The 18390-nt window shown below is 42.3% G+C and overlaps 1 protein-coding gene across 1 annotated transcript in view; it reads left to right on the forward strand.

The window, feature by feature from the left end:
• The window catches only part of tsnax (translin-associated factor X), a 151465-nt gene that overhangs the window by 10605 nt on the left and 122470 nt on the right, over nt 1-18390 (forward strand). Inside the window, exons 2-4 of the mRNA XM_068020793.1 lie at nt 3337-3441; nt 14677-14791; nt 17243-17373. Of these exons, the coding sequence (XP_067876894.1) occupies nt 3337-3441; nt 14677-14791; nt 17243-17373 (351 nt within the window). The remainder of the gene's footprint in view (nt 1-3336; nt 3442-14676; nt 14792-17242; nt 17374-18390) is intronic.

Consider the following 18390-nt stretch of genomic DNA (forward strand, 5'->3'; position numbering starts at 1 on the left):
GGCCAGAGCCCTGGTCTATCTGGCAGCTATGCTCAAGTATCTGACTGCTGAAATCCTCTAGCTGGCCAGCAATGCTGCCCGGGACAACAGGAAGGCCCCACACTGTAAATCCATCCTGTGATCCCCAAGCACCCCCTACACCCCCACAAATCCATAATGGTTGTTTATGGAGCTGCATTAACATGGTCTGGAGTCGGTAGTGGGGTACGACAGGAAGCAGTGCTGGAGCCGTTGTCATTTACAGTCCATAGAAAGCTCTGTTGTGGTTAAAGAACTGGATTATTCCAGTGCTCCTTTTATAGATTGGTGTGATTTTAGCTGCTTTCCAATCACATGCTTCTAGACATTCCCTAAAGATTGTGGCAAGGACATGACTGATTCTGCTGGCCACTTCTTTCAGCATCCCTATATGAATTCCTTCCTAGCCTGATGCTTCTCTCTGATTTTCTCAGTGTATCACTGCCTCGTCAGAAATTTCTATTTTTAATATTCTCCTCTCCCCTGATGTCCCCTTGAACTGTAACTCTGGTGCTGGAGAGACTGCCCATTGTTTCCTCTTTGAACATAAAAGAAGAATTTATGTTGTATATCTGCTATCTCTCAGTCGCTTGATACAAGGTCATGTTTGTGATCTCTCAATGGCTCCATTGTTTCCTTTTTTCACCTGCTAGCTGCAATGGTATTTATAGAAATTCTTGGCATTGCTTTCAGTATTCTCTGCTAGTCTAAACTCATTTTCTATTTAGGCTCTCCTGGCCAGTCTGATAACCATCATCATCTTAGTTTTTATATTTATCTCAGTGCATAGCTTTATACTTTAGCAACAATCTCTTTCCCCCTTACTCCCTGGATCACTCTTACTGTTGCCCAGACTATTCCCTGCATTATCCTTCTTCCCTAATGGTAGGTGTCTATTCTTCTGTATAGTACTTGTGAACATGATCCAATTTTCTTTCATTCTTTTACCACCTTAACATTGTTGTCTCATTCAGTTTCCTGATCTCACCTTGATCTTCCTTGATTACAATCTGTCTTTCTAGGGTTGCATGCTTCCATTGTACCTATTCTCTTGTACCTGGGTTCAAGCTGATTGCGCTTGCAAAGTTGGAGATTCACATCCGAGTCAGATAAGTGAGGAACATAATTGGGGAAATAATTTTCAAATAAGGGAATTAAAACAAAAGCCTGCATTTGTATACATTTGATATCAATCAGATGATTGTATAACCTGTTCAAAAATACAAGTGCATTTTAACTTTCAAAAATGTTATGTGGCAGCTATCACCACCCTGTCATTCCATGTACATATTGGTGAGTAGGAGCCTGTTTACAGAATAATCACCCAACAGCTTTGCAAGATAAGTGCAAAGTAAGAACGTTTTACCAGTTTGTAGCAAGTCCCAGTTAACATTACGGTAATTTTTTTCGATGGACCAGGAATTGCCATCTCAGCACTATTTAGCTGCTCTTTAGTGATCGTTATCATTATTGAAATTGCACAAGATGCTGCCCAAAGCATGTTAATCAGCAAAAATGCTTTCTTCAGAAATCTTTGCATAGATTGCAGTTTTATTTTCCCCTCAAACTGTTAAAATAAGGATCTTAGTGAGGGCGAAGTTTTATATTTGGTGGGTTGGCTAATATCAGTGGGTTGCTTGTGTTCTTGGGTTCTGGGAAGTTCCCACTCCTGATTTTTACTCATTGACCCCTGGAAAGTGCGTGTGAACAGATGTGTGGGGACGGAACGGGCGTGGTTGTGCTGGCCTCACCTGATCGCTCGGCTCAACCTTAAAGAACTGCCATATGGACGGGTTAGCAGGTGGTTGCTGGTGCCTTATGATGTCAGCTTGTTTGAGTTGGTCCTAAGATTGTGGGGTTACGTTGTTATACTCATGGGCACACAATGCAGTAATGTGGGAGGAAGCTTTGCCAGCTCCAGGGACCCGGGTTTGATTCTGGGTACTGCCTGTGCGGAGTTTGCAAGTTCTCCCTGTGACCGCGTGGGTTTTTTGCCGGGTGCTCTGGTTTCCTCCCACTGCCAAAGACTTGCAGGTGATGGGTAAATTGGCCATTGTAAATTGCCCCTAGTGTAGGTCGGTGGTAGGGAATATGGGATTACTGTAGGGTTAGTATAAATGGGTGGTTCTTGGTCGGCACAGACTCGGTGGGCCGAAGGGCCTGTTTCAGTGTTGTATCTCTAAATAAATAAACATGCTGCCTTTGAAATGGGCATTAAAATGAGGCCCCATCTGCCTGAACAGGTGGAAGTAAAAGATTTCATGACATATTTTGAAGAGGAGCAAGAAGTTAGCCCGGTGTCCTGACCAACATTCCCCCTCCAACCAAAGCCACCACAGCCAGATTATCTGATCATTCGTACGTTTATTGTTGTACATAACAGTGACTGCAGTTCAAAAACCAACCTTTTGTTTATAGAGTGTTATGGGATATTCTGAGCATCTGAGGCACGACGCTAATGCAAAGATTTTTTGGAACTGCACCCAAGTAAATCAGTGTCTTTAGGACTGGAGAGATTCCCACTTGTATCAGTTTTATGTGACAGGTTATTGAATAACTTCAAATACAAAATTTTTTTTATTAAAATTTATTTTGTTGACATTTAAGGTTCACTCCCTGAAAACTGTTACTCTTCCAGTCAAGGGCATTCTAAAGCTATTTATATTACACTATTCTTCGAATCAAGGGCGTTACATGGCTATTACAAAATCAAGGACATTCTAAAGCCATTATAAAAATCAAGCATATGTTAAAACTGTTCATATTACACCAATCAAAGGAATACCAGAAGTATTTATATTAAGCCAATCAAGAGTTTTTGATAGCTATTCTTGTACATATTAATACTATTCTAATACCAATCTAGGGTTTCCTAAAGCTGTTAATATACCAATCTAGGCTTTTTAATAGTTTTTTAAAAATTATAAACCCATCAAGGACATTGTAAAGCTATCACTGTAAAATAAGGCATTCTAAAGCAATTTTTACTGTAATGATCCAGCATTCTAAAGCAATACTGTAACAATTGGGCATTCTACAACAATTCTTACTGTAACAACAGAAGATAATTTTAAATTAAAATATGTTGAAGTTCCAGCTAGCCATGTGATTAAAATCAATAATGTTGCATTATTATCTAATGCTTCAGTAGACACAAAGTGCAGAGCCTGTTTTCCTACATGATTAGAATATTTATAACAACATTACAATACAATACTTGACTTGGTTAGTGTGTTGATTATGATCTACTGAAAAAGAACAATTTATTTTCCTCTGCAAAGGATGTATTGTAGTTATCGTATTTTTCTTTGAGTTCAGGTGGATTTCGAAAACGAAAACATGATAACCTGCAGCCTCGTAACCGAAAGGAAGAAAGGGAAAGTAAAGTAGACCCATCCTCTCCAGTGCTGTTATCCTTCAAGTGTAAGTGCTTTATTCGCCCACTGCTTTCTTTGATTGTTATTTTCATCCCATTTTTAGTTTGCTCTGCCAATCAAAGGCATCCTAAAGCTATTCTTCCTGTATCAGTATTGACGCGTTCAATATAATGGGAACAGTGAAATAGATTAAAAATGGCGAAAAGGTACCAAAAGCAGTTGAATTGAAAATCAACATGGAGATGTGAGTTAGGAAATAGTGATAAGAAGTATGAAGCATGCATTAATACAGTGGCTGATTTGCACAAGAAGGATGAAATCCAAACAAAAATGTTACACTTACCTATATCATAAATCTCATCACATCATCATTGTCCTCTGGAAGTTTTCTTGCTTCAAAAATGTTTTACTTCTGCCCTCTTGAAAGTGTGGACCTTTGTTGAAATGTTTGTACAGGTCCAGCCACCCTCTAGAACCTCACCAAAGTGGCGCTCTTGACAGTGAGTATCAGTAAGCTGAACAACCACAGTAGCATCACAGTTGAGCCCAATCCTGTGTCCACACTTGTGCAGGAACTTCTGGATATCTTGCAGGAGTAGGAGCACTAATTTGTGCATCTACTGTCGCCCTGACTGAGACCAGCTACATTTTGAAAAAAGTCCCCTTTTAGTAGAGGGGTAGGACCAGCCTCATCACAAGGAAATGCAACTTGTGTCAACTGAAATTAGTCTTGTGTTCCTAGGAAATTTCACATTGCATATAACATAAAGTGGGAGCTAATCTGGATTATGTCACAAAATTCTGGCTCCTGATAAAACTGACCCTGTGGAAGTGTAGTTGCTTTATGGCTCTTAGTCTGACATAAGCCAGATCTCATGATTGTCCCAAGGGAGAAATGAGACTTGATGAGGATACCAACAGAAAGATTTAGTTTGTTTGTGATAAATTCAGTATTCCTTTACTATGGGGCTAGGGTAACCCGTTTCAGCTGTGTCAGAGGTTTTTAAACACGTTAAAACAAACATTTACAGATAATTATTGATTGAACAGAATGGGATGTTTTTGCATGCCCTTGAATATATCTGGCCATTTCTGGGAGAGGGTAAAATTTATTGCTTGGGTAATTGGAATAATGTTTTAAGGACATTGGTGGATAGGTATCAGCTGTGGCTTAGTTGATAGCACACTCTTGTGTCTCAGTCACCAAGTTTTGGGTTCAAGTCCCACTCCAGGAATTGAGCACAAAAATCCAGGCTGACACTCCAGTGCAGTACTGAGGGAGTGCTGCACTGTCGGAGGTGCCGTCTTTCAGATTAGACCTATAATCGAGGCCCGTCTGCCTTCTCAGGTGGACGTAAAAGATCCCATGGCACTATTTTGAAGAAGAGCAAGGGAGTTATCCCATGGTGTTCTGGCCAATATTTATCCTTTGATCAACATCGCAAAAACAAATTATCTGCTCATTATCACATTATATTGTGGGAGTTTGCTGTGTGCAAATTGGCTGCTGCATTTCGTACATTACAACAGTGACTGCACTTCAAAATTACTTCATTGGTTGTAAAGTACATTGGAACATCTTGTGATTGTGAAAGGCGCTATAGAAATGCAAGTCTCCTTTGCTTTTATATTCTTTTCTACAGCTGTTTGTCGTTGGGTTAACTATTGAAGGTTGTATTAGAGTCATAGTGTCATATTATGTTTGGAATGTCAAAATGTCAGTTTTGTATAACTGCTGGGTCCGTTCCAGGACACCATAGTTTTGATTCTGTTGTGCCATTGTTGACAATGAATCAGAGGATGAGCATTTTATAATCTGGGCATGCTGACAGCAACTTCCCTCCTACTCAGCAGAACCAAAGATACTCCACTAACATGATTATTGTCTTTCTCTCTGTCACATACAGAGCCTCCCTCCTCTCGTCACAGCTAGTGTCTTTGTATGTGTCTCTCTCTTTTTGTCATTTCTCCCTTTTTCTTTCCTTCCATTTTTCTCTCCGTTTCTTTTCTCTCATTCTTATTTTCTTTCTTGATTTCTTCTTCCTCTCCCCTGTTCTCACTTTTTCTCTCTCCACTTCTCTGTGCTCTGAGCTCTCTGCGCATTTTCTCTTTGCTCTTTTTGGCTGCCGCGTTTCCTACATTACAACAGTCACTATACTTCAAAGTACTTCAGGTTACAATGTACTTTGGGACATCCAGAGGTTTATGCAAGGTGCTGTATAAATGCATCTTTTTTTTTATTTTTCTCTTCTCTTGTATCTTTGTCTACTTGCCCATACGTGCTCATCCTCCTCTCTTTCTGCTCAGCTAGTAACACCCTTGTCTCTGATTCTGAAGGTTGTGTGTTTAAATGTCACAGGACGTGAACAGATAATTGAGATTGCCCTTCAGTGCAGCACTCAGATAGCGTTCTGTTGTCAGAGGTGCCATCCTTTGGATATGATGTCTTCTGGTTCATGTGAACATCCCGTGGCACTATTCATAGAAAAGCGAAGATTTGTGGTATCCTGGCCAAATTTCCCCCCTCTTAGAAAACATGTAAAACTGGTCAGTCATCTCATTTGCTGCTTGTGAGACAATTCTGTGTACAAATTATTTGCTGCATTTTCCCATATAACAGTCGTGACTTTATTTCACAATTAATTCATTGGTTGTAAAGTGTTTCAGGATTTCCTGATTGAAGAAGTGATCACGCATTAGGGAACTATTAGTTCATTCTTTCACCAATTTTCTGATACATTTTATTCCCTCTTGCATCTATTCCTTGATTTATGTAGGTAGTGCCACTTCATGTGTTTGACCTATAAGATCATTGATATTTTATGATAAACTATTGTGTATGTTTCTGTTGGTTCTTTGTAATTTCTGTAGTTGTATGAATGGACATTTGTACAGCAAAGGACTGGGTCCCTTTATTCCAACACTCGCAGTTACTATGCAAATATCTTTCCAGTCAGCGGCTTGCAATTTTAAGTTTTAATGTTCATGTGGCGAAATCATGTGTGCCTCAGTCTTGGAAGATGGGGAGGTTTGTCTGGCACCTTCACACTCTGGAATGAAATGTGTTTTGAGGAAAAATGGCGCGTTTCATTACAGGATTTGAGAGAAATATAAGATACAGAAAGAAAAACCATGCATTTCTCTCATTCATTTCAATTCATTCACCAATCTTAAAGCCTACTAAAAATGGTCTTTTCTGGGTGCCAGGACTGTTTTAACTTCACCCCTTTTTTCTCAGGAGAGTTGATAATGGGCGGGTCTATCCTGACGCTGAGTCATGCAAAGACTTTTGACTTCATGGGATGGGTGGTTCCCTTTTCCTCTGCCTATTGGGAGGAGTCTTTGTTATTCTCCCCTTTGTTCTCTGGGACACTCCTACCTGTAGGCATTTGTGCAGACTTGGCTGCGCCCCCTTGTGGCACTTCGACTAGGCGACGCGTCACCCTCATGGCTTCTGTGCCCCTTAGAAGTCTCTCTTTATCTCTGCAGGTTCCTGTAACTGCTGTTAGCAACTGTGGTGGGGTGCTTCTAGAGTCTGCATTCACATAAGACGTGAGGTCTAGCATTTCACATTTTTCGGGTTGGTTGACCAGACAGTAGGGGTTTTCATCCGGGATTCTTCCTGGACTTCCTTTAACCTGCCCTCTGGGTCACTTTTTCCCCTTCTCTTTCTAAACTTTTGCCGGACGTGTGCCTGCCTGCCTGCCTGTCCCCTTTTGTTCTCAGTGGGAGTTCCTTATGGTTCACCAGTCCTCTGCTGGAGGGTCCTCCCTAACACCGGGGCTTAGGGGTGCAGGTTTCACTGTAAGTTGGGGTTTTCCCTCAACCTGGCACATGTGGCAACTCCTGCAGTACTCCTCCACATCTTTATGCAGTTTTGACCAGTCAAACTGCTGTCTTTTGCCGGTTTTGATTTTTCGTATACCGGAATGTACAGCCACTGTAGTCTCGTGGGCGTTTCTTAACATTTCACCCCGGAACCTCTGTGATACCACTAACTGGTGAACTAGTGTCCACTTCTTGCCCTCAGGTCTGTGAGGAGAACTCCATTTCCTCATTTCATTCCCCTGAGTGTGAAGGTGCCAGACAAACCTCCCCATCTTCCAAGACTGAGGCACACATGATTTAGGGCGGCACAGTGGCGCAGTGGTTAGCACCGCAGCCTCACAGCTCCAGCGACCCGGGTTCAATTCCGGGTACTGCCTGTATGGAGTTTGCAAGTTCTCCCTGTGTCTGCGTGGGTTTCCTCCGGGTGCTCCGGTTTCCTCCCACACGCCAAAGACTTGCAGGTTGATAGGTAAATTGGCCATTAGCAATTGCCCCTAGTATAGGTAGGTGGTAGGGAAATATAAGGACAGGTGGGGATGTGGTAGGAATATGGAATTAGTGTAGGATTAGTATAAATGGGTGGTTGATGGTCAGCACAGACTCGGTGGGCCAAAGGGCCTGTTTCAGTGCTGTATCTCTAAAACTAAAACTAAAAAACTCATCAGTACCTCATTCTTTAAATAGTAGCAATCAGGGACTCTCTCTGCTTCACTTTCAGACTGGGTAGCCTGTGCTAACTCTCGCAATACTGGGTCGGCTCACTGAGCCACAGCTAGGGCAAGTCCATTTAATTCATTCCCTGGGTCCCCTAACTTTGCAAGCAAAGTCTCGGACAGGCAGGCCTCATGGTCATTTGTCTGCAATGTCCATGCAGTCTCCTCTGGGGGAGCTGGTTTGATCATGGCCTGACCCATTACACATTCAAGGACGCTGCAGGGGACTGTCTCCTGCCACTGCCCTGTTTCTCTGTCCTCCTGCGGTCTGTCTTTCACTACTGGGGGGGGCTACCACCTTCACTCCCGCCAGATCATTACCTCGGAGCAGGTCAGCCCTGTCCACAGGCAAACTAGGGACAATCCCTACGGTCACCGGTCCTGAAACTAGGTCGCACTCCAGGTGCACCCAGTGTACAGGTACAGGCATACACTGCCCTCCAATACCATTCGCACCATACTGGTGTTCACTGCACACTCTGGGGGAAAGGTCAGGTCTTTTCCCCATAATAGGGATCTGGTGGCCCCTGTGTCCCTAAGAATCACTTTGGGCTTTCTTGCCCCACTCTATGGGTATGGGATTACTTTTCCTTCAAACACGAAACCCTGTTAACCTTCAGGAATCCTATTAACTGTTTCTGCACTGGCTGGTTGCACTCTTAGTTGCAGTTAAACATACGAATTAGGAGCAGGAGTAGGCCACTCAGCCCTTCGAGCCTGCTCTGCCGTTCAATAAGTTCATGGCTGAACTGATTATTCCACATTTCCACCCACCCCCGATAACCTTCCACACCCTTGCTTATCAAGAATCTATCTACCTCTGCCTCAAAAATATTCAAAGACTCTGCTTCTACTGCCTTTTCAGGAAGAGAATGCCAAAGACTCATGACCCAATGAGAGAAAAAATTTCTCCTCATCTCTGTCTTAAATGGGCGGCCCCTTATTTTTAAACAGTGACCCCTAGTTCTAGATTCCCTCAAGGGGAAACATCCTTTCCACATCCATCCTGTGAAGACCTCTCAGGATCTTGTATGTTTCAGTCAAGTCACCTCTTACTCGTCTAAATTCCAGCGGATACAAGCCTAGCCTGTCCAGTCTTTCCTCGTAAGACAGTCTGCCCATTTCAGGTATTAGTCTTGTAAACCTTCTCTGTACTGCCTCCAATGCACTTGCATCTTTCCTTAAATAAGGAAACCAGTACTGTACACAGTACTTCAGATGTGGTATCACCAATGTCCTGTATAGCTGAAGCATAACCTTCCTACTTTTGTATTCAATTCCACTCGCGATAAACAATAACTTTCTATTAGTTTTCCTAATTACGTGCTGTACCTGCATACTTTTGCGATTCATGCACTAAGACACCCAGATCCCTCTGCATCTCCGAGCACCGCAGTCTCTCACCATTTAGATAATATGCTTTTTTATTCTTCCTGCCAAAGTGGACAATTTCACTTTCCTACATTATACTCCATTTTCCAGGTCTTTGCCCACTCACTTAATCTATCTATATCCCTTTGTGGCCTCCTTATGTCCTCTTCACAAGTTACTTTCCTACCTATCTTTGTGTCATCAGCAAATTTAGCAACCAACTTTCAGTCCCTTCATCTAAGTCATTTATATAAACTGTAAAAAGTTGAGGCCCCAGCACTGATCCCTATGGCACACCACTCGTGACATCTTACCAACCAGAAAATGACCCATTTATGCCGACTCTGTTTCCTGTTAGCTGGCCAATCTTCTGTCCGTGCCAATATGTTTACCCCCTACACCATGAGCTTTTATTTTCTGCAATAATCTTTGATGTGGCCCCTTATCAAATGCCTTCTGGAAATCGAAGTACAGTACATCCACCGGTTCCCCTTCATCCACAGCACATGTATCTCCCTCAAAGAACTCCAGTAAATTGGTTAAACATGATTTCCCTTTCACAAAACCATGTTAACTCTGCCTAATTACCTTGAATTTTTCTAAGTGCTCTGCTATAACGTCTTTAATAATAGCTTCGAATATTTTCCCTAAGACAGATGTTAAGCTAACTGGCCTGTAGTTTCCTTCTTTAAGTCTCCCTCCCTTTTTGAATAAAGGAGTTACATTTGCTATTTTCCAATCTAATGGAACCTTCCCCGAATCTAGGGAATTTTGGCAAATTAAAACGAACGCATCAACTATCTCACTAGCCACTTCTTTTAACATCTGAGGATGAAGTCCATCAGGACCCGGGGATTTGTCAGCCCGCAGCTCCAACAATTTGTTCAGTACCACTTTCCTGGTGATTGTAATTTTCTTGAGTTCCTCCCTCCCATTTCCTGACTTACAGCTAATACTGTGATGTTATTTGTATCCTCAGTAGTGAAGACCAATGCAAAATATCTGTTCAGTTCATCTGCCATCTCCTTATTATTCATTATTAATTCCCCACACTCACTTTTTATAGGACCAATGCTCACATTTTTAATTATCTATAGAAACTCTTACCATTTGCCTTTATATTTCCAGCTAGCTTTCTCTTGTACTCTAATTTTACCTTCCTTATCAATCTTTTAGTCATTGTTTGCTGTTTTTTGTATTCTGTCCAATATTCTGACCTGCCTCCAATCGTTGCACAATTATAGGCTATTTCTTTAAGTTTGATACTATCTTTATCTGTTTTACTTAACCACGGATGGCAGGTCCCACCCTTGGAATTTTTCATTCTCGTTGAAATGTATCTATTCTGTGTATTCTGAAATATCCCCTTAAATGTCTGCCACTGCATCTCTTGATCTATCTCTTAAACTGATTTGCCAGTTCACTTTAGCAAGCTCTCCTTTCATGCCCTCATAATTGCCCTTATTTAAGTTTAAAATACTAGTCTTGGACCCACTCTTCTCTCCCTCAAACTGAATGTAAAATTCAATCATATTATGATCGCTGCTACCTCGGGGTGCCTTAACTGTGATCCTATCTCGTTGTACAATACCAGGTCTAGTATAGCCTGCTCTCTGGTTGGCTGTAGAACGTATTGTTCCAACAAATTATCCCGAATACATTCTATGTACTCCTCATCTAGGCTACCTCTGCCCATCTGATTTTTCCAGTCTATATGTACGTTCAAATCCCCCATAATTATCGCTGTACCTTTCTGACAAGCTGTCATTATTTCTTCCTTTATACCCCGTCCTACAATGTAGTTAATGCTAGGTGGCCTGTACACCACTCCCACAAATGACTTCTTGCCTTTATGATTTCCCATGTCTACCCAAACTGCTGCCACATCCTGGTCTCCTGAATTTAGCTCACCCCCCCTCTCTATTGCACTAATACCATCATTAATTAATAGAGGTACCCCTCCACATTTTCCTAGCTTCCTGTCCTTCCTAAATGCCATGTACCCTTCAATATTCGGGTCCCAATCTACGTCGTCCTGCAGCCATGTTTCTGGCTGGAGTCATACCTAGCACAAAGGAAGATGGTTGTGGTTGTTGGAGGTCAATCATCTGAGCTCCAGGACATCACTGCAGGAGTTCCTCAGGATAGTGTCCTGGGCCCAACGATCTTCAGCTGCTTCATCAATGACCTTCCTTCAATCACAAGGTCAGAAGTGGGGATGTTCGCTGATGATTGCACAATGTTCAGCACCATTCGTGACTCTTCAGATACTGAAGCAGTCCATGTAGAAATGCAGCAAGACCTGGACAATATCCAGGCTTGGGCTGATAAGTGGCAAGTAACATTCGCGCCACACAAGTACCAGGCAATGACCATCTCTAACAAGAGAGAATCTAACCATCTCCCCTTGACATTCAACGGCATTACCATTGCTGAATCCCCCATTATCAACATCCTAGGGGCTACCATTGACCAGAAACTGAACTGGAGTAGCCATATAAATACTGTGGCTACAAGAGCAGGTCAGAGGCTAGGAATCCTTAGGTGAGTAACTCACCTCCTGACTCCCCAAAGCCTGTCCACCATCTACAAGGCACAAGTCAGTAGTGTGATGGAATACTCTCCACTTGCCTGGATGGGTGCAGCTGCAACAACACTCAAGAAGCTCGACACCATCCAGGACAAAGCAGCCCGCTTGATTGGCACCCCATCTACAAACATCACTCCCTTCACCACCGACGCACAGTGGCAGCAGTGTGTACCATCTACAAGATGCACTGCAGCAATGCACCAAGGCTCCTTAGACAGCACCTTCTAAACCCGCGACCTCTACCAACTAGAAGGACAAGGGCAGCACATACATGGGAACACCACCACCTGCAAGTTCCCGTCCAAGTCACACACCATCCTGACTTGGAACTATATCGCCGTTCCTTCGCTGTCGCTGTGTCAAAATCCTGGAACTCCCTTCCTAACAGTACTGTGGGTGTACATCCACGTGGACTGCAACGGTTCAAGAAGGCAGCTCACCACCACCTTCTCGAGGGCAATTAGGGATGGGCAATAAATGCTGGCCTAGCCAGCGATGCCCACATCCCATGAATGAATTAAAAAAAACATTTGGAGTTAAGACATTTGAAGAACTAAATAAAGCTTTGAAGAAACCTTAAGGGGGCGATTTTTTTTACCAAATACTTTAGGCGCTAAAGAGCTGGTCAAGATGGAGTCTTAGGCTGAAGTGCTGGCTTAGCCTACATTCAGTGCAAGAAGCCATCTTGGTAAAGGAGTTGAAGGCGGCACTAGGAACAGCTGCCCAGCGGATAGCTGATTGCCACTCAAAATGCCTGCGAGTTTTCATTCGAGGCTGCATGGCATATTGGTGGCGAATGTTCAACTAATGGCTTCTCCTAACAGTGACCAGCCGTTTGGGAGTAAACATGGTGTTGATGTTGATACCAAGTGCTACTTAAAGGGATACTCACTATTTCATAGTTATTGCTGCTAGAGATGTGAAGAGGACCTCTGAAACACAGTCAGAGACTTTCTGGGACACTTTGTCAAGACTTCACCAATACATGAGCAATATTTATTCTGGAAATTCTCTGAATTCACCTAAAAAGAATAAGTGCGATGCTGCTCCACCTTACATGAGTCACCAGGGGAAAGAGAGTGCTTGGTCATCAGCATCTTGCTAGGAGGCCCTCTTGGTCTGGAAGAGGAATTGGAGGAGGATATCAGCTGCTCCAGGAGAAAAGGACAGGAGGGCAAGGGGCCATGGAATGCTCCATTCAGTTGGGCCATGCTGTACCACCTGTTCCTCATGGAAAGGTTTGTACAGAAAAACGCCTTTGAACACAAGTCCATCAGGCAGTGGTCCGCATGTAATGTCCCTGAGGCCCTCTGGAAAAGGAGGTAGCGGATCCTGTTGGACGGTTTCTTGAGCAGACTGTCAAAGTCATTTGGCAGCAGAATGGCAATAGTTTGGTACTGAGAAGAGCCCCTCCCCCATCAGATCCTTTATGCACACCCAGTGTCTCAGCACCACCGCACGTTGAGGCGGATGCAGAGAGGAAGAGACCATTGCTCACCTCCTGAAATGTGCCTTTACAAATGCGATCTGGAAAGAGATGTAGTGGTTTTTGTCAAGGTTCATTCCAAGCAGCTCTGTAACGCAAGACTCTGCGCTCTATGGGCTGATCCCAGTGACGCACACCGAGACAAACACCAACTGCCGCTGGAGGACTGTCAACTCGGTGAAAGACGCTCTTTGATCTGCCTGAAACTTGTTGGTTTTCCAGTGCAAAGAGCTGTCCATGACCGAGTGACACAGACTGGCACGTTCCAATGTCCAGGACTACGTACTGGGGACGTGCCAAAGCTTGGGGCAGCTGCCACAAAGGCTCAATGGGGAAAGGCCACTGTCTAAGGCCCTTCTGCCATAGTACACTGAGGGGCTGGAACCTGTGTAAAACCCCTTGGGCTGTATGTTTGACATGAAATGTACTTTGTAAATATAAGCTATAATATATAACCTGAGAGTGCTGCATACTGTATTGAGAGAAACTGAACTGTATTGCACTTTATGTAATGTTAAATTTTAACTGTTATGTAATGTACCTTTGCAAATTTTATGAATAAAGTATAATGGAAGAAAAAAGGAGGGCAAGGTGGTACATCCTGCCCCCCTGCAGATACAGGACGTCCCTCCTCCACCAGGACCTTCGATGCAGCATCCGATATCCTGTGCGCCCTCTCCCTCAGTCCCTGAGCCATTCTGCAACTTGTTCCAATGTGGCAGGCAGAGCACACCACACCTTCATTGGAAGTAGGTGTGAGGAACCTATATAGTCTGCTGCACAAATATTGTCTCTAATCAGCACTTGAGCACTAAACCTGCAGGTTTCTGGTTAGCAGCTGTAGACACGTTCACATCATCATGATCATCAGTTAGCCTGAAAATTGTGTGCTAAATCTGGACTTTCACACAGGTGTATCTTATTAGCACAGCACCCAAAGCTGTTTTCACCGTTTAGCCAAAATAACCCCTAAGGGTTTTTGCTGTTTTCAAACTAACTTTTGCAGACCTGGGAAGGTTCCTTTAATCTATGGTTTACAGGGAAGAAGACTTGGTTTATGCATGGTTTAAATAAATCACTGCTGTGGAGGCTACCTCTGGTTTCGTTCTCTGCCTGAGGGACTTCTCAGGAAGTGCTTTTCAATGTTAGCGGAAGTGAAACAAGCAGTAGTTTCTATTGTTCTATAAGAATGACACTGTATCATTCGCAGTGAATGGTCCATTGACATTTTCACAGATGAACTAAAATTGTGATTATAGATAAACTAACCATTTTCCTCTTTGTTTTGATCAGCCTTTCAAAAGGAGCTGGATGCAAAGCATGATAAATATGAGAGGCTAGTAAAACTCAGTCGTGATATTACTATTGAAAGCAAAAGGATTATTTTTCTTCTGCACAGAGTAACCAGGTGGGTTATAAACAAGATATTAATTAAATGTATTTAATTTTGTAATAAATTAATAAATGAAGAGTGCTATTTATGTATAAAACAGATCTCTTATAGTGTTGCTGTCCTGACTCCAAGGTTCCTAGACAGCACCTTCCAAACCCACGACCTCTACCACCTAGAAGGACAAGGGCAGCAGTTGCATGGTAACACCACCACCTGCAAGTTCCCCTCCAAGCCACACGCCTTCCTGATATCGTTGTTCCTTCACTGTTGCTGGGTCCTGGAATTCCCTTCCTAACAGCACTGTTGGTGTACCTACCCACATGGACTGCACTATTCAAGAAGGCAGCTCACCACCATCTTCTCAAGCGCAATTAGGGATGGGCAATAAATGCTGGCAAAGCCAGCGATGTCCACATTCCATGAATGAATAAAACAAAAATTGGATGAATGGTGTTTGATAAGGACAGAAGTGTAATTGAATGTGATGCATATTATATCATTCTGCTGATAGTGTCAGCCTGTGTCTCGTTAAGGCCACAAGTGTAAATGTGGCTCTGTTTACTTAACAGTCATTCATACTTTAATGTTTAGTCCAGAAACTTTGCAAATTGGTGTGTGCTGGTCAGTTTTATTTTCCAACTGAAAAGCATGCAGGATTTCCAGGTTGTTTTGCGACTGTAACAAGATGTGAAATCTGCTTGTGCAGGTATGCCATGCTTAATTATTGTGAACCCAACAGTAAGTCAAAGGATACAGTGTTTTGTGGGGACAGGAACATTATGGAAATTTAAAACATTATGTATTATTCTGCTGCCTAAGTGTTGGTGTGTCCTTTTTCAGTGCTTTTGGTGTAATTGCTCTATGTTGAAATAAATGTTCAGTCACAGATCGGAACCCTGGCTACATTGTGGGAAGGTGAATTAGGAACAGCAGATATTATGGCTCCAATCTTAAGTTTTCTGGTATTTTGGGAATGCTGCAAAGTGTGAGGGTGATTCTGGAAAGTAGGGTAACTGGAAGAGGGATCCTAGATGCTAGGTGCCCTGGGGACAGTTCTCTGATCAGGGAAGACAGATAATACAGTCTGGTAATTTGTGGACTCTGAGGTTGGATCCTAAGATCTATGGGGTGTGGTGGGGAGTTTGGGCCCCAGCATGACAAAGGGTTTGGGAGCATTGAGTGGGGAGGCAGGGTCTTGCATTCTTTTGCAGGCTCGTGGCCTAGAAGAATGGGACTTCTACAGCCCTTGTTTGTTGGGTGCCCTGACAAATGACCCAGTCCCATCTGATGCCACTTTTGTAGCATCAGGCATTCTCCTCTACTGCTTTCCCTATACGTTTCTACCTTAAAGTATTCTGTGTACTATTAGTGAGTTTGTTGATTTGTATGATCTTTAATAAACATAAATTTTCAGTTCACTGTTTTAATAGTTTGTTATACCAAGTAATTGACTCGTAAAGCTCAAAAATGGTTAAGAGCAAGATTTCTAAATTGAATTTTCATCCTTTAGACGGAGAAAAGGAAATACATTCTTGATCAAGAATATTTGCTTTATTTGTAACTATTACTGAAAGAAACCACAGCTACTGCTAATTACAGGTGTAGTAACCACAGATGTGGTCAAAGTGAAGACTTCAAAACACAATATTTGCGAGTATGTATATTACTACTGAAATAGGAAATTCAGTATCCAGTTTGTTTCAAAAGGGCAGAAATTCAAACATTGTTGGACCTGTTTTACAGATGGGCACAATAAATACCAATTTAGCAGAGTAGCAGTCCCCTGATTTGGGCTGCCGCTAACCTCTTCAGGGTTTTTTTTTAGGAGCGTAGGCCTCATTTCTATATTGAAATGATTGTCCTGCGTGCATTTCAGGCTTCGTTTGCTAGTTTTCAGCCTCTACAGCAGCCTAACCAGCAAGCCATAAAGATACCACAGGAGACTTATGGTTTTTTTAAACTTGCTTTAATTTGGAGCCAGGTGTTCTCCTTGTACCTCCAACAGTGACCGATGCTCACCCTGCCACCATCCCCCTCCAACACCCCCACCCCCCCCCCCCCCCCCCCAGACAATAATAATCTCTAGCTAACTATTGGAGTTGATCGTAGAATCATATAGCACAGAAGGAGGCCATTCAGACTGTCGTGCCTGAGGCAGGTCTGTCTTTGAAAGACCTACCAACTATCCAACTATACCACTCCCCAGCTCACTCATTGTTTGCAATGGGAAATATATCCAATGCTGAGTGAAACACTAAGAGAAAGAAATATTCCCTTCCTTTTGACAAATAATAAAAACTGAAGTTTCCCACATCACAGTACCGTGGACTGAAATGAGCAAAACAAACTTGGAAAGACGAATTATCAAATTTGTTTTGATATTCAAGTGGAATTTTTTTGATAAACTACCTGTTTACAACTGATGGTTAGTTAACTTTTGCATCTAATAAATGTTTCCATTCACAGTGTTAGTGACATCGAAGAATTACTAAATGAATCTGAGGCCAGATTTGGTGATGTTAGACTAAAGATCCAGCAAATTGCCCAGGAACTGATTGGTGAAGACATGTGTCAATTTCACCGAGCATTTTCTCCAGGTAAGAGACTAATTTAAATATATTTTCAACTTTTGAAATAGCCATGAATAAGACTTCAACCCAAAGCCTAAATTTCAGTTATGTGTTTCAAAATAAGGTGAACCGGTCTGTAGAAGACTGTGTTGTTTTAAATAGATTACTGATTGTTTAGTTTATTATCTGAGCTAAGTTATGTAATGGAATAGTAGAAAATTTGAATCTGACAAACCAAAAATGGTTGCAATGTAATTCTTTTAATTTGTTCGATCAAGTCCAGTCACACAATATTTTTAAGTAGTAGACATACTGAGAAATAAAAACAATTACCCCGTTGTTCCCTGGGTAACCTTCATCCATTCTTTCAATGTCGACTCTTTCTACAAACTGTTAAGGAAAGCTCAAGATCTTTATGGGTCACTTCTCACGCACATAGATGTTTCATTATGACATGACAAGTGCTATTGTGAACGAGACCCCTAGAAATGTAAGAGTTCCTACAAAATAAGAGATGCAAACTTGTTTACTATCCTATTGTACTGTCCCACTTCCTATCTCAAGGCTGTCTAGGCTATCTCGCTTTCCAGTGTGGCAACAAAAAGTAGTCCACAGGCATAAATCAGACATCTTACAACATAAATCCTACACATCAGCAAAAACTAAACTGCAGTATCAGCTAAATTGTACCCTGACACACACAGCACTAAAACATCCTGTGAATGAACAACTTTAGCATTTCATTATTCAACAATTCCACAAGCCATTTATAAGTAAAAAGAAAGCAAAAACCTGAATCATATGAGATTATACCAAATTCTAATCCTCCATATATATGCATGCATGTCTAGAGTATCTTACAATAATGTGATTTAAATAATCTGAATCTTGTTGACCTTCATGCTATTGTGAAAGATGTGGCAGAAATAGGATTGCCAACTCTGGACACACTTCTGGAGATTTGAAATTGCAGCATGCGACTGTTATAGCAGTTGGTCCAACATTCTCCAATAGGTTTAGGAGCAGAGGTCGGGTGCTTTGGGG

This window comes from Heterodontus francisci, chromosome 3 (assembly GCF_036365525.1).
Source record: "Heterodontus francisci isolate sHetFra1 chromosome 3, sHetFra1.hap1, whole genome shotgun sequence".
Lineage (NCBI taxonomy): Eukaryota > Metazoa > Chordata > Chondrichthyes > Heterodontiformes > Heterodontidae > Heterodontus > Heterodontus francisci.